The sequence below is a fragment of the Castanea sativa genome, chromosome 3 (genome assembly GCF_040712315.1).
Source record: "Castanea sativa cultivar Marrone di Chiusa Pesio chromosome 3, ASM4071231v1".
NCBI classification, from domain to species: Eukaryota; Viridiplantae; Streptophyta; class Magnoliopsida; order Fagales; family Fagaceae; genus Castanea; species Castanea sativa.
This window is the reverse complement of record NC_134015.1, coordinates 24,126,504-24,142,106: the sequence shown is the minus strand read 5'-3', so window position 1 is coordinate 24,142,106 and position 15,603 is coordinate 24,126,504. Positions and strand designations below refer to the sequence as shown.

Here is a 15,603-nt window from a genome sequence, read left to right as displayed (position 1 = left end):
GCTTACTCAACCATGTCTTAGCTTTCCTTCATTAGATGCTCCTTCTGAAGAAAAACAACGATATGATTGCTGGCAGAATTCTAATGAAATAGCCAAGTGCTATATCCTAGCATCCATCTCAAATATTCTATAGCATCAAATGCAAGATGTAGAACTTGCTTCAGAGATTATGCATAGTTTAAAGGAGATGTTTAGGGAGCAAGGTTGTTCAGCAAGGTAAGAAACCATGAGGCAAATTTATAATACCAAAATGGTTGAAGGTACTTCAATGAGATAGCATTGCCTTACAATGATCTTTAATCTGTATACATTAGAGGTTTTAGGTGCCAACATTGATGGAGAATCCCAAGTGGATATGATACTCTAGTCACTACCGGAATCATTCAAGGAATTCAGACTGAATTACAATATGAACAAAAAGATTTATTCTTTGTTTGAATTAATGAATGAGTTAGTGACGGCGGAAGGCATCCTTGGTACTTCTAGTGTTGAAGCCAATATGGGTGAAGCTTCTACTTCTCAACCCAAGTTGAAAGGCAAGGGTAAGAAGAAGAAGAAGAAGGACTTCACTAAGCAAGAGGGTAAGCAAATTGTCTTAAAGGTTGCCGATAAAGGAAAAAAAACTCGAAGGAAAGTGTTTTCATTATGGTGAGAAAGGATAATGGAAGAGAAATTATCCAAAGTTTAAAGCTGCCAAGATTAAGGGCATAAAAACTTCATTTCTTCTTGAAATATGTTTGGTACAGAATCCCACAAATTCCTGGTGTGTGGATTCTGGTTGTATTAATCATATCTGTAATTCTTTGCAGGGGTTTCAGGAGACCAGAAAGCTGAATAAAGGAGAATTGTTTCCGACCTTAGTGGATGGGAGTAGAGTTCCAGTTGTAGCTATTGGTGTTATTAATTTATGTTTTAGTTCTAGAGTTTTAATATTACAAGACTATCTATTTGTACTTAATGTTCGTAGGAATTTGATTTCTGTAACTTATTTGGGTAAACATGGGTATTGTATTATCCTAAAAGAAAATGTTGTAATAAAGAAGGATAAAATGTTTATCTGTTCTGGCAATATTGTGGATGAGCTTTATATTTTAACTCCTGATAAGCATGAATTATACAATTATGAATTAGATAATAATTCACATGTGAAATCATTAAAGAGAAAGTTTCCTTCTACTAGTGAAGCATATTTTTGGCACTAGCGTTTAGGTCATATTAATTCAAACAGAATTCAAAGACTTATCAAAGATGGACTTTTAGGGCCCATGAACTTTGATGAATTTTCAGTTTGTGAATCTTGTTTGGAAGGTAAAATGACCAAACGACCTTTTAATGCAAAAGGTAGAAGAGCTCAAGATTTGCTAGAACTAGTACATTCAGATGTATGTGGTCCTATGTCAATCCAAGTAAGAGGTGGTTATGAGTATTTCATTACTTTCACTGATGATTACTCTAGATTTGGTTATGTGTACCTAATGAAACGGAAGTCCAAAGCTTTTGACAAGTTCAAAGAGTTTAAGGCTGAAGTTGAAAATCAATTGGGTAAACGCATAAAGGTCATTCGATCTGATCGAGGTGGCGAATATCTTCTTAGTGATTTTAAGGGTTACTTGACTGAAAATGGGATTATATCCCAGTTGACTGCACTTGGAACTCCACAACAAAATGGTGTAGCAAAAAGAAAGAATAAGACTCTTTTAGATATGGTTAGATCCATGATGAGTTATTCAACTCTACTAATTTCTTTTTGGGGATATGCCTTGAGTACTACAATGTATCTTCTGAATTTAGTACCTTCGAAGTCTGTTCCTAAAACACCTGTAGAGTTGTGGAATTGGCGTAAGCCTAGTATGAGACATCTCTATATTTGGGGTTGTCTAGCACATGTGTTAAAAGGAAAGTCTGACAAGTTACAGTCTAAAACAGAAGTGGTTTTCTTTGTAGCGTATCCAAAAGGAACAATTGAAGGATTATTCTATAGTCATAAGGATAACACAAATGCCAAATTCTTGGAAAATGACTATATGAATAATTTCACTCTTAGAAGTAGAGTTGTCTTGGCTGAAATGAATGAACCTATAGTTAAACAACTAATGGTTGAAACTAGGAATGATGTGATTGTATTGGATACACCACAAGATATTACTCATGAGATGTCTAGTATACAAGAGCCTCGTCGTAGTAGGAGAATTGTTCGACCTCCTGTGAGATTCATAAGTTTGGGAGAAACTTATGAAGCTATCTCTGAAGAGGCAGAATTGGATCCCTGCACTTATGATGAAGCAATAAATGATATAGATGCACATCATTGGGTCCATGCTTTGAAATCTGAATTGGATTCTATGTATTCCAATCATGTGTGGGATCTTGTGGATGTGCCTCACGGCATTAAACCTGTTGGTTGCAAATGGGTTTACAAGAAGAAGAGAGGGATAGATGAAAATGTTGAAACCTTTAAAGCAAGACTAGTGGCAAAAGGATATACACAAAAAGAAGGTATTGATTATGATGTAACTTTTTCGCCAGTAGTCATGCTTAAGTCTATCAGAATTCTTTTATCTATTGCTGCTCATTATAATTATGAGATTTGGCAAATGGATGTCAAGACTGCATTTCTTATTGGCAATCTTAAAGAAGAAATCTACATGTTGTAACCAGAATGTTTCATAGCAAAGAACCAAGAGCATATGGTATGCAAGTTGAAAATGTCCATTTATGGACTTAAACAAGCATCTAGGTCATGGAACATCAGATTTGATCAAGCAATCAAATCATTTGGTTTTGAACAAAATCTTGATGAACCATATGTGTATAAAAGACATCAAGATAAAGTAGTAATGTTCCTAGTGCTTTATGTTAATGACATTCTACTAATTGGAAATGATGTAGGAGTAATGTCATCGGTTAAAGTTTGGTTGTTAAGCCAATTTGATACGAAAGACTTAGGCGAAGCTAACTATATTCTAGGGATCAAGTTTTGGCGAGATCGAAAGAATAGGATGTTAGGTTTGTCACAAGTTGGATATATAGATAAAGTTCTATAACGGTTTAGCATGCAAAACTCCAAGAAATGATTACTTCCTTTTAGACATGGAGGTCCTCTGTCTGATGACGAAAGGCCTAAGACTCAAGAGGAAGAAAATATGATGAGGTAGGTTCCTTATGCTTCTACGGTAGGAAGTCTCATGTATGCCATGCTTTGTACTAGACTGGATATTTGTTATTCAGTTGGCATAGTCAGCCGATATTAATCAAATCTAGGACCAAAACATTGGCAAGCTGTAAGGCATATTCTCAAGTATCTACAGAGAACAAGAGATTATATGCTTGTTTACCGTTGTGAGAATTTGATTCCCATTGGCTATACAGATTCAAATTTTTAGTCGGATTTAGATTTCAGAAAATCCACATCGGGATGTGATTTCACCTTGGGAGGTAGAGCCATAAGTTGGAAGAGTGTTAAGCAATCTTGTATTGCAGACTCTACTATGGAATCTGAGTATGTTGCTGCTTGTGAAGCAGTAAAGGAGGCTGTTTGGTTCAAGAAATTCTTTTCTGATCTTGGTGTTATGAGAATTGAGCAAGTTCCTATTACATTGTTCTACGACAATAGTGGAGCGGTTGCACAATCCAAGGATCCAAGGAATCACAAGAAAGGAAAGCACATAGAGAGAAAGTATCACATCATTCGAGACATTATTGCTCGTAGAGATGTGGCGGTAGCAAAGATTGATGGTGCAAAGAATCTAGTGGATCCTTTTACCAAAACCTTGCCTCAAAGGACTTTCGAGTCACATTAGGAGGAGATGGGAGTTAGATTAGTGCACAATAATCTTTAGTGCAAGTGGGAGATTGTTAGGATGTGTGCCCTTATATCCTATTGTATGATGCTATGTATTTTATTATGTATGACATTATGTATGACTTAATGTTGTGTTTAATAAAGTTGTTTTGCTATTGTCTAAAATAATGGTAACATGAATATTGTGACATTATCATATAGTCCTTGAGATGCATAGTATGTGATTTATGTGAAAAGTTATAGAAGATATAAATCACAAGTTCTTTGTAAACTCGGAGTTTTAGTTCGTAGTCGATGATGAAAATTGGGCATTTCATCTGTGAAGATTATAACATATCAACTAAGATAATTTGTCTTGATCATGGAAATGAAGATTTCTAGTTGATATGTTTTAAGAGTTAAAACATATTGAACAGGACCGGTGTGAGATTTATTATTCTCCTATCGACTGTCAAATGAATAATAAACTCACGACTTATATTTGCATGAACTCTTAATTCTAAGAGAATAATGGACATGATCATGAGGTGTAGGTAGTTTTGATATATCAGGAGTGAGATCTAGAGTAATGGTCAAAACCTCAGTATGTTGGGCAACCACATTTAATGTTGATGGAACATATATTCTCAAGATGAAATTCATAATTTCTTAACGGAGATACAAAATATTCCCTTGAGATAAGTTTAATGAGTATGTTATTTAGAATGTTAGGCCTAACTACTTTAGTAAATAGTTACTAAAGTATAAATTTATGAAATTGGATTTCATAAATATATGATGAATAACTTAAAGGATTAAACTGGGTACTCAAGAATAAGATGTAATAATTTACAAAGTGGCAGTCTACATTCATGACTTTGTGTTACTACGAATATTTTATGAAGGGGTTGCATGTACAATAAAGTCTTGGGATATAATTTATAGATAAGACCTAGAGTGCAACTATATTTATATAGTAGTATTAAATATAGGTAATGGTAACTTTGGACTTGTCAAGAGTTGACAGAAAAGCCCAAGACTCATTGGAACTAGTGTCTTGTTGGTCCCTTTTGGTCCCACTCCAAGCCACACACTTAAGCCCAATTGAAAAGGCCCAAAAGGCCAGCCCAATTAGATAATCGGTTAGACACAAAGGGAAATACACACATAATTTTTTGTAGAGAATTTTGGAAGAACACTATTGTGAAGTGGTGCATGGAAGTGTTAGACACTTTGACATTTTCTCCCTTTGGAACTGATTGAGAGACCACACATCTTGGGCGTTAGTGGAATTGGAGTGAAGATTGAAAGTGTTCCCAAACGCTTCTGATCTTTGGTTTTGAAATTCACTATTTCAAGGTATACTCTTTTGTTCTCAAATTCTGAAACTTATATAGTACATGTAACTTTATGAATGAAGTAGATCCGTTGTTTTTCTGCTGCGCACGTTCATATTTTCCATCAAAACCTGGGTCATATAAATATTTGGGTAACTAGAGTTGGATACCTCATGTTGAATAGATCATAGAAAATGGAAGAATATAATGCAGAGAAATAGAGAACAAGAATTGATAGATTGTTGGAGACTGACACTTGTCACCTACTTATCTGAAGCAGCAGTAAAAGCTTCCAGATAGCTTCAGTTCTAAGCTACATGTTATTATAACAAAATCTTCCAGTGAAGGATTTACCGCAAATACTATAAGCTGTAATCATTTAGTGACGTACTGAAGCTGAGGCTTAGTAGTTTATACTAGGCCTCTAAAACTGCTCAATGTTTAAAAGACTCCATACAAGGGCAACAGCCGTATATGAAGGTTACATGATAGTAAATAACTTAAAAGCGCCGTATCTCACCATACTGATAAATCCATAAAATCAAATCATATTTCCGAAACCAATTATGGACTATAGCGACATCTCGGCAATCTGAACAGCATTAAGCGCAGCTCCCTTGCGTATTTGATCACCACAGACAAAGATGTCCAACCTTCATATTTGAAAGTTTTCTGTTAGTTTTAAGATTTGTCAAAGTGGAAAAGCAACGATTAAAGAAAAAAAAAATAGTCTGACCCATTGTTGCCCTCCTCGGACATGTCACGGCGGATCCTACCAACCGCAACATCTTCTTTGTTTGACACCTCCAATGGAGTAGGGAAGTGATTGGATACCCGATCATCAATAACCACAACAACTGGAGCATTCTTTAGAATATCCCTGGCCGTGTCCTAGTCAACAAGGAAAGAAAATGAACTAAGGGTTGAACCTTCAATTAGGAGTTGCTTTTAATTGTTCAATCCGCCTTTACAGATTTTGGATGGAATTATAAACAAAATGAGACATTGTATAATGGTAATTGCCTTGACATTTTGTGCCAAAGATGATTTTCAACCTAATAAAAATAAAAAGAGGAAAGCCCCACTATTGTTCAGCCATCACAGAACAGCAGCATCAATGCAGAGGTGTTCTGGTGTGGACACCAGAGCAGTGATGCAGGAAATTTTTGTGGGCTGAGTTATGGCTTTAAAAGTTGGGTTTCTTGTTTTGAAAGGGTAGGACTCTAGGATTCAAAGCAGGGAAGGATTGTGGGACTCAGGAATGGTTGGGGTTTTGTGGTGGCATTCTTGGTAGGGCAGATTAAGCAGCTGCAGCGGCAGCTTTGGCAGCAGCACAACTCTCCTTGGGTATTAACAGTCGAAAGGAGCTTTGCATGGTTTTGTAAGATATGTTTTTGGTTTTTTTTTTTTTTTTTAGTGTGGTCTAGGTGTGGGAGCTTTGATTTTTTGTTGACTATTTTGAAGCGGGTGGAGTGAATCAGACACTCTCATACCAAGTTGGTGTAGATGTGTTGTGGGAAATAAGAAAGGAAAAAGAAAATCCTAGGTTTCACCACTTTACTCCCTAAGGGTGTTTGGAATCAGCACAAAGCAAGGAATCACTCTAATCAGAAATTTTCTTTATTCAAAATGCACTGCCTCAAATGTTTAAGGAGTTACAAAGATTACAATCAATCAATTAATACATTATAAATTCCTCAATTGCAATAAAAGCAAATATAAAAAACAAAATTCAACTGGTAAAATGAGAAAAAATCCGAAACAATAAAAGGGCAATGAATGACATCCCTGATCCCCATATGGAAACTATGAAAACATATATACTAGCATTCATGCTCTGGTGTCCGCACCAACTTTTACTTCCCTGCAAAGGTCCAACAACCATTCCTGAGGCCCCATTTGTTGACCCCCACTAGCCCTACCACCAGCCCTATACCTGATCCTGTCCCACTATAAATACCACAAGCACATAAAGAATCCATTAATGCTATTATGGATGAGCAAGTTGTTTTCAATAGAGATTGAGCGATTCACAGCTTCTTGGTTCTCTACCAAGGACGACCAAAGTTAGACTAAACTTGGATTACCAGAGACGACCTATAGCAATTTTATCCAGATTTATTTAAGCACTACCAGAGTGGCACAAATAAACCACTAAATCATGGATTTTGCCCAACTATCACATGAGTTTACAGGAGACACTATCATAGAGAAATCCGGAATGCAAGAGAATGTTCTAAAGAATGAGAGAGAGGTTGAGATAAACTCTAGATATTTCTAAAGAAAAAGATTGTGTGAAAAGTTCTAGAGAATTTCAGAGAGAAGCAAATTGAATGGAACTTTAGAAATTTCTAGAGACAAGAGAGTTAGTGTTGATTTCTAACAGACACAGGGGCTGTAACATTCACCCAATGACCTTAGGGGTGTACAATGGCAGTTCATTTCCTATTGAGTGACTTGCTACAACACCAAGCAGGATTTTACTTGACAAGGTCGAGTCTTTCCCACCTAGAGGGAGTTGGCACAAACACCAAAGCAAGTTCCTTTAAATAAATTTATAAGTAAATTGCATTCTACACCCCTAAAATATGAGTAATTTTGATTTTAGCCTTAAAAGTTTCAGAATTATAATTTAGTCCCCTAACATTACCTATCGTTTTGAATCTTTTGATTAGGAGCCCTTCTGCTCTAAACAATGTGGCTTTGTCCACGTCAATAAAAAATATTATTTATACTATATTTTATTTTTCCACTACCATAACATTTTCATTTGATTTCCTTAGGAAACAAACACACACGCACAAGCCCAAAAAATATAGATCAAAAAACAGAGTTCATCCCAAAAATTACTCATTTTCCCATATTTTCTCTGGAACCAAACACACACAATTCAAACGGAATGGATTTAGTGTAGGACATGAAGGTGAACAACATAATATTAAAGTACAAACAAAACCAAATGCTTCACCACCAAACATAAAACATAAATTAGAAATATTCTTTATTCTCCAAAATACACCATCCCAAAATGTTTGGGGATCCACCCTCAAATGGGTTCCCTAGACTTTTTCGGATAGTGTATTTTGGGGAATAAAGAATATTTCTGATTTACGTTCTATGTTTGGTGGTGAAGCCAAACATCATACAGTGGTGAAGCCTACGGTTTTGTTTTGCTCTTTAATATTCTGCCGCTCACCTTCACGTCCTATACCAGGATTTTCCAACGTTTTCTGGACATCCAAAACAGAATGCATTTTCCCAACCTTCGAACAAACCTAACACAATTACTTCCCACACAACATATATACAACAATATTCTGATATACTAACCAACACCCCCCGCCCCCCAAAAAAACAAAAACTACAAAGCTTGGAAACTGAAACAGTGAATTAAATATGGAAAATCAAAAAAAAAAAAAAAAAAAAGGAAAATCAAAGATGCAAACATTCAGAGGGATGTGTTTTAGATCTTCTGAAAGAGAAGCAAAGAGAACGAAATATTAGATCTTGTGAATGAAAGATCAAATCAAAGGGAAACTAATGTTAATAACCTGTATATATTATTTCTTTGATGTTTATAACACAAGCGCTGTGTAAGAAAATAGTAAGTTCCTTGTCCTTAAACGTATGCGTTGTTTTCACTTTAAAAAAAAAAAAAAAAAAAAAAAGGTAAGTTCCTAAATCCTCAAGTCTCCATCTATCCATATATAGGAAAGGACATCTATGATGTGCCAATTTTTGTCCCAATATTTTGCTCTTGCAAGAACTAGAACAACCAAGCCTTAGTCTCAAAAAATCTAAGGGCTGGCAACTGATTCTCAACAAACTAGTCAAGGTCAATCACATGTATTGTCATCATGGTTTTCAGACCCGGATCGTTCAATGAACCGTAAAAGGAAAAAGTTCAAGGTTTTTAAGGTTAGACCGAGGTTGAACTGTGATGACGTCATAATTAATTAAAATATAAATTAATATATTAAATTAATAAAAATTGAAAATTTACCTAAAATAGTTCCAAATATTTGACTATTTATAAACTTTTTTATTTTATTTTTATGAAACCCAATATAAAAGTTAATAGACATTTCCCATGAAATTAATTGGAAAAGAAAAAAGTTAATAGACATTTCCGGTTTTACTACCAAAAAAAAAAAAAAAAAACATGAATAGTGGCGGCAATGGTTATTGGTTTGTTTCCCACTCAACTTTTGTCTTTTGTTGAGAGACCCAAGACTCTGGTAATTTACCCATTCCCCATGAAATTTTAAAAATAAAATATAAAGTATAAACTAAAGCTAGAAGCCTAGAAAAGTAAGAAAGAAAACATTGTTTTGTCCACCAGATTAAAATCGAAGCCCAAGAATAAAGGTTGTGGTTGACAGTCAGGTTGAGTATATGAGAAGGCAAAAACAAGAAATAACAAGAGAAGAGACAGGAAGACAGAGAAAGCAAAAATGTAGAAATAACAAGAGAAAATGAAGAATATTGAGACAGAGAAAGAACAAGAGAGAGCAATATAGAGAAGAAGAATGGGAAGAAACTATGATGTAATCTCAAGTCTCAATGTCTAACAGCATGTTTGAAGCTACAAAGAAGAAGAGTAAGATGCTTGGGTTAGTCATCTGGAAGTTAGTCAAATGCTTGGGTTCACATGATGAAGGTTGCTTGCTGTGAGGGTTGATTTCTTCATTTTTGCTTTTTTCCTTCCTCTTCGTTGTCTTCTTCTTCCTCTGCTGCTTCTTCCCTGTTTTTTAATTTTTAATTTTCTCCCTCTCATTTGGTTCCAGATCTGAAAAAACCCAAAGTACTGCTAAAGAATTGGCCAAAACTTTGCCGAAAAAAGCAACTGTTTGAACCTCAAAAACCAGTCACGGTTCTCAGAACCGTATGGTCCGACCACGGTTCGCACGGGTCCCTGCTTTTTTTCTCATTTAACGGTTCTTGAAGCTAAAAAACTGCAAAATTGAGAGGTTCGCGGTTTTCCCAGTCGGACCGTATGATCTGGTCCGAGTTTTAAAACTATGATTGTCATTCTATTCATACTCTCTATTATGTACTTCATTGACATGTCATTTTTTATTACTACTAATTTTGTTCCCTCAACTTAAATCAACTTACTATGGATGAGTTGTGGTGGAAACCTGCTTCTCAGGGGATTTTTGATGTTAGATCTTACTATAAAGATTTACAATCCCCTTCCCAATTGTCTTTTCCTTGGAAGACTATGTGAAGTCCAAAAGTGCCTTCAAAAGTTAATTTCTTAGTATGGACGGTAGTGTTGGGTAGAATTTTGACTAATGACAATTTGAGGAAGCATTGGCATATTGTTATTTATTGGTATTGTATGTGTAAAAGAGCAGGAGAGACTATAAATCATCTACTCTTGCATTGTCCGATAGTGAGAGAGTTGTGTAGTATGGTGTTTACACTTTTTTGGGTATCTTGGGTCATGCCTAAGGATGTAGTAGAGCATCTAGCTAGCTTGGCCAGGCAAGTTTAGAATGCATAGAAATGGGGTGATTTAGATCATGGTCCTTCACTGTTTGATGTGGGGTGTTTGGAGGGAGAGGAATGCTTGGATTTTTGAAGGAACTAAAAAAGTGACTCAAGAGTTGAAGATGTCTTTCTTCCAGTCTTTGCTTGGGTGGATAAATGCATCGGGTGTTTCCTTTTTTAATTCGTTGACCGATCTGCTAAATAGATGTAGTTTGTGTTGGCATATTCTTTGTCAAAATATTTTTGTATTTATCAAGCAAATACTTTGATAGGAGATTAGATCCTTCCCACCCATCATTACCATTGTGTTATGAGGGCTAATTGAAGTTTTTGGGAATCATTGGAACTACCACAAATTAGCCAAGGAGGCTTGAACATGCAATTGGCATTCAATTGTAGATCTAGAACCTAGAGTGGAGATAGGATTCACAAAGTTTGTTGCCAGCAGGAGTTTGAAGGGTTTGAGTACATAAATTAGACTTAAAGGGCTTCATATGTATTATATATTGCAACTATTTACACTACTGAATTTTTTTCGATAGTACCGTAGAAAGGTTTTACACTTAGTTCTCAGGTTTTCCTCTTCGATAACAAATTTGATGTTATCTTTGTGGTATTATGTCTTTAACTTCCAGTGGTTGTCCATTTTGTGTGCTCAAATTTGTTTATCCATGTATATGTTGTCATCATGCTTATGTCAATTGGTTAATCACTTAAAATTATTGTTAATTGACAGATTAGCCTAATCTTGATTAAGCTGTAATTTAAAATTTGTGGTCTAAATCATTACCATAATTATATTTGGTCATTCTCAAAATTAAGTTTAAAACTTTTTTAGAAATGACTTTTTCACTTGCCAAAGGCACATGGTAGGGCCTCCTTTATGGTTATATCCATTTTCCATACCACCTTGTCATCAATTCAGGGACAGACCTACCGGTGGGCTGGGGGGGCAATTCCTCCCCCCCCCCCCCCCCGAATTAAAAAAAAAAACTGGTATACAAATGCAATTTAAAAAAATAACCGACAACTCTCATTAAAAATAACAATAACCGACAAACTAAAAACTACAAAATAAAAAATAAATATGGACTGAAAACCTAAATTACAATTCCAAAGTTTTTACCCTAACCTCACTCTTCCTCCACTCAACCTTATTAACGCCTCCATCACTGCTGATGTTCCTGTTCTTTTCCTCATATCAGATTTGGTGTTGCTGCTCCTCAGATCCTTGATCACAGTCACACACAAGTCTAGTAAATCTAAGAACTTTCTCTCCTCTCTCAAGTTCATATTTTTGTTTTTTTGTCATTGCTATATTGCCATGCCTTAGCCCTCTGCCCTCTGTGTTTATTTATTTATTTATGAACCGTGATGTATTGTTTTTGTGAGTTGTGGCTTTTTATGGACTGGTGTGTTGTGTGGACCATAGACTAGTTTGTGGCTTTGTATTGACTACAGTGTAATTTTGGCTTTTGTATGGACTGGTCACCTGTGTTTCAGTGTTTGTAACTTTTTTTTGTTTTGGTTGTATCTATAAAGACATAAAGTGGGACCACTAGGATAGTAGGACGTGAGTACTGAATTGTGATAGTGAATTTGTGAGACTAGTCTTTGGTAGTGACTGTTTTGTGAGTATTGTGATTATGAATTTGTGAGACTAGTCATTGGTAAGTGAATTTTTTGTGAGACCAAAGTCTTTGGTCTGATTGTTTTGGTTTTATCAAAAACTTTGCCTTTGTGACTTTGTCTTTGTGACTTTGTGTGATGTGGCTAATATTAGTAATATATATAAACTTGTCTTTGTCTGTTTGTGATTGTTTTGGTTTTCGTTTTATTTTGTTCGTTGAGAAGTCCCTTTTTTTTAGTTGGTGTAATAGAACTACGAAATATGGAGATAATGAAACATTTTTTTTTTTTAATTTGTAGATCATGAGTAAGTCCACTACAATATTAAATTTTTCAAAAGAAAAAATCTAAATAATTTTGAAGCCATAGCTGATGATGAAAGATTGCCAACCTTTAACGTTGATGTCCCAGTTTCTAAAAATCTCCAAACAGAGGTTCCAAATGTTACCATTGACGAAAGTACAAGTTTGGTGCATGATCCTGGAATGGATAAGCAAATATGGGAATATGATGCTAATGTATGGGATGAAATTCGACGAGCTTACATTAAGCTTGGTTCATACCAACCTAAACTAGATGAGTACAAGAAAACTAAATTTGGAAGTCATTCTTGAAAATTTCAACATTCATGGTTTGCAAATAAGTCATTTATTACCCGGCTTGAATATTCAACTAATAAAGATGCGGCTTTTTGTTTACCATGCTTTCTCTTTGACAGGCCAACTGGGAATTCTGGGAGTCATGTATTCACTGAGGACAGATTTTAGAATTGGATGAAAGTCAATGATGGAAATAATTGTTCCTTTTTAAATCATATAGGGAAAGAACCTAACTCTTTTCATAGAGCTTCCGAGCAAGCCATGACAGATTTGATGAACCAGTCTCAACACATACAAAAGGTACTTGAAAATTTCAATTCTTATCAAATTGCAAGCAATCAATTGTGGTTAAAGGCCTCAATTGATGTTGTCAAAGTGCTTGCATTTCAATTAATTGTGGGAATTTTCTTGAAATATTGGATTTGGTGGTATCATATAATGAATATGTTGCAGAAGCGATAGAGAAAGCTCCCAAAAATTCCTCTTACAAATCACCAAAAATCCAAAAGGAAATCTTACATGTATTTTCAAACAAGGTGAAGAAGGCAATTCGTGAAGAAATTGGTGATGCAAAGTTTTGCCTAATTGTTGATGAAGCTCATGATGAGTCAATGAAGGAGCAAATGGCTATTTTTATAAGATTTGTAGACAAAGATGGTTTTGTTCGAGAATGTTTTTTTGGGGTAGTTCATGTCCCCAATACTACGGCATTAACCCTAAAAGATGAAATATATTCTGTCTTGTCACATCATAGTTTGGATATCCAAGATATTCGTGGGCAAGGATATGAAGGTGCAAGCAATATGCGAGGTCAGTGGAATGGATTAAAAGCTTTGGTTTCAAATGATTGTCCATATGCTTACTACATTCATTGTTTTGCACGTCTCTTGCAATTAGCATTAGTGGCAGCATCAAAAGAAGTTTTTCTTGTTCAAAGTTTTTTTAATAGATTATCTTCTATTGTCAATGTTGTTGGTGATTCATGCAAGCATACTGAGCAACTAAAAAAAGCTTATGCTGATCAAATTGCATATTTTGTTGAAATTGGTGAGCTTGAAATTGGAAGAGGAATTAATCAGATTAGCACATTACAACGAATTGGAGATACTCATTGGGGTTCTCACTTGAGATCGATTTCTAGCTTGGTAAATATATTTAGTCCAACATGTGAAAGTTTAGTTAAGATCATCAAGGAAGGAAATACTATTTCCCAATGAGAAGCATCATACTCATGTTATCATGCTATGATTTCTTTTGAATTTGTGTTCATTTTTCATCTCATGAAAGAAATTATGAAGATAACTGATCACTTTGTCAAGCTTTGCAGTGTTAGTCTCAAGACATTTTATATGCGATGAATTTTGTTTCATCCACTAAAGCACTTATTCAAAAATTCAGAGATGACAAGTGGGATAATTTACTTACCACTATGAAATCATTTTGTGAGGCACATGACATAGATGTCCCGGATATGAATGCTTGTTATGTTGAGAGAGAGGTCTAGCTCGTTATCAACAAGATAACTTCACAATTGAGTGTCATTATTGGGTAGATATTTTTTATGCTACGATAGATTCTATAATACAAGAATTAAATCATCGATTTAGTAAGCATGCGGTGGAATTGCTTAATCTTAGTTCAGCTCTTGATCCTGAAGAGGCACGTGAGTCTTTTAGAAGTATAGACATTTTTTTGTTAGTAAACAAGTTTTATCCGAAAGACTTCACAGATCAAGAAATGACAATTTTGAAGGTAGAAGTTGATCATTATGAGCACAATGTAGCTTGGCATCCGGACTTCAAGAAGCTATCAAGTATTTCTGAGTTGTGCCAATGGTTGGTAAAAACCTGAAAATCATTATTTTACCCATATATTTATAGAGTGATTACACTTGTGCTTACTCTTCCAGTTTCTACTGCAACTACAGAGCGAGCATTTTCAGCCATGAATATTATCAAGAATAGGCTTCACAACAAGATGGAAGATGATTTTCTAATGGACCCTATGATTTTGTTCATTGAGAAGGAGATTGCTGCAAAATTTGGTACATAATTAATCAAAGACGACTTTTGAGACTTAAAAGAGCGTTGAGTCCCATTTTGATATATGTGTTGAAATGTTTAAGAAACAATTATTTTGTATGTTATACTTTGTTGACATTTTTATAATATAAATTGTTTAAGAAACACTTATTTTATATGTAGTATTTTGTAGAATATGAAATAGATGTTAGTTTTTATTTTCATAAATTTTTTTAAGCTTTGCCCCCCCCCAGGTTTGAATCCTAGTTCCATACATCAACCATCCGCGTATGATGAACAAGATAATGGGCTGCATGTTCACTTCTATCTGTAGGTGTGTTACAACTAACACTGGCAAAGCTACTATAAGAACTACACCCCCTGGTTCTTCCCATGATATAGACATATAGACTCATAGAGTGATGCATCTCAATTGGAAAAGAATCAATAAGAAAAGAAATTTTGAATTGATCAATACATTCATCAAAAATAATAAAAATGAAACGAAAGATGAAACATGCTAGGATTATACTGACTAAAAAAACAGAGAGAAAGAGACTAAAAATTATTTACATATTTCAGTTTCCTTTTTCCAATTTGAAATAATGCTATCTTAGGCGAGGGATGGCTATCTCTTGTCTATGTTTGACCTCAATGAGAAAATAAAGTGGAGAACTAACAACGTTAAAGAATGAGAAAATATGATAAGAAACCATACATATATTTTCCAACAGGAATTG

At 35.0% G+C, this 15,603-nt stretch overlaps 1 protein-coding gene across 1 annotated transcript; it reads left to right on the top strand.

Moving 5' to 3' along the window:
• The first annotated feature begins 12,546 nt into the window (after positions 1-12,546).
• Positions 12,547-14,894, top strand: LOC142628726 (uncharacterized). Its single transcript, XM_075802769.1, has 5 exons — positions 12,547-12,550; positions 12,655-12,798; positions 13,296-13,958; positions 14,416-14,655; positions 14,752-14,894. The coding sequence occupies exons 1-5, from the start codon at positions 12,547-12,549 to the stop codon at positions 14,892-14,894; spliced, it is 1,194 nt and encodes a 397-aa protein (XP_075658884.1).
• Positions 14,895-15,603: the final 709 nt, after the last annotated feature.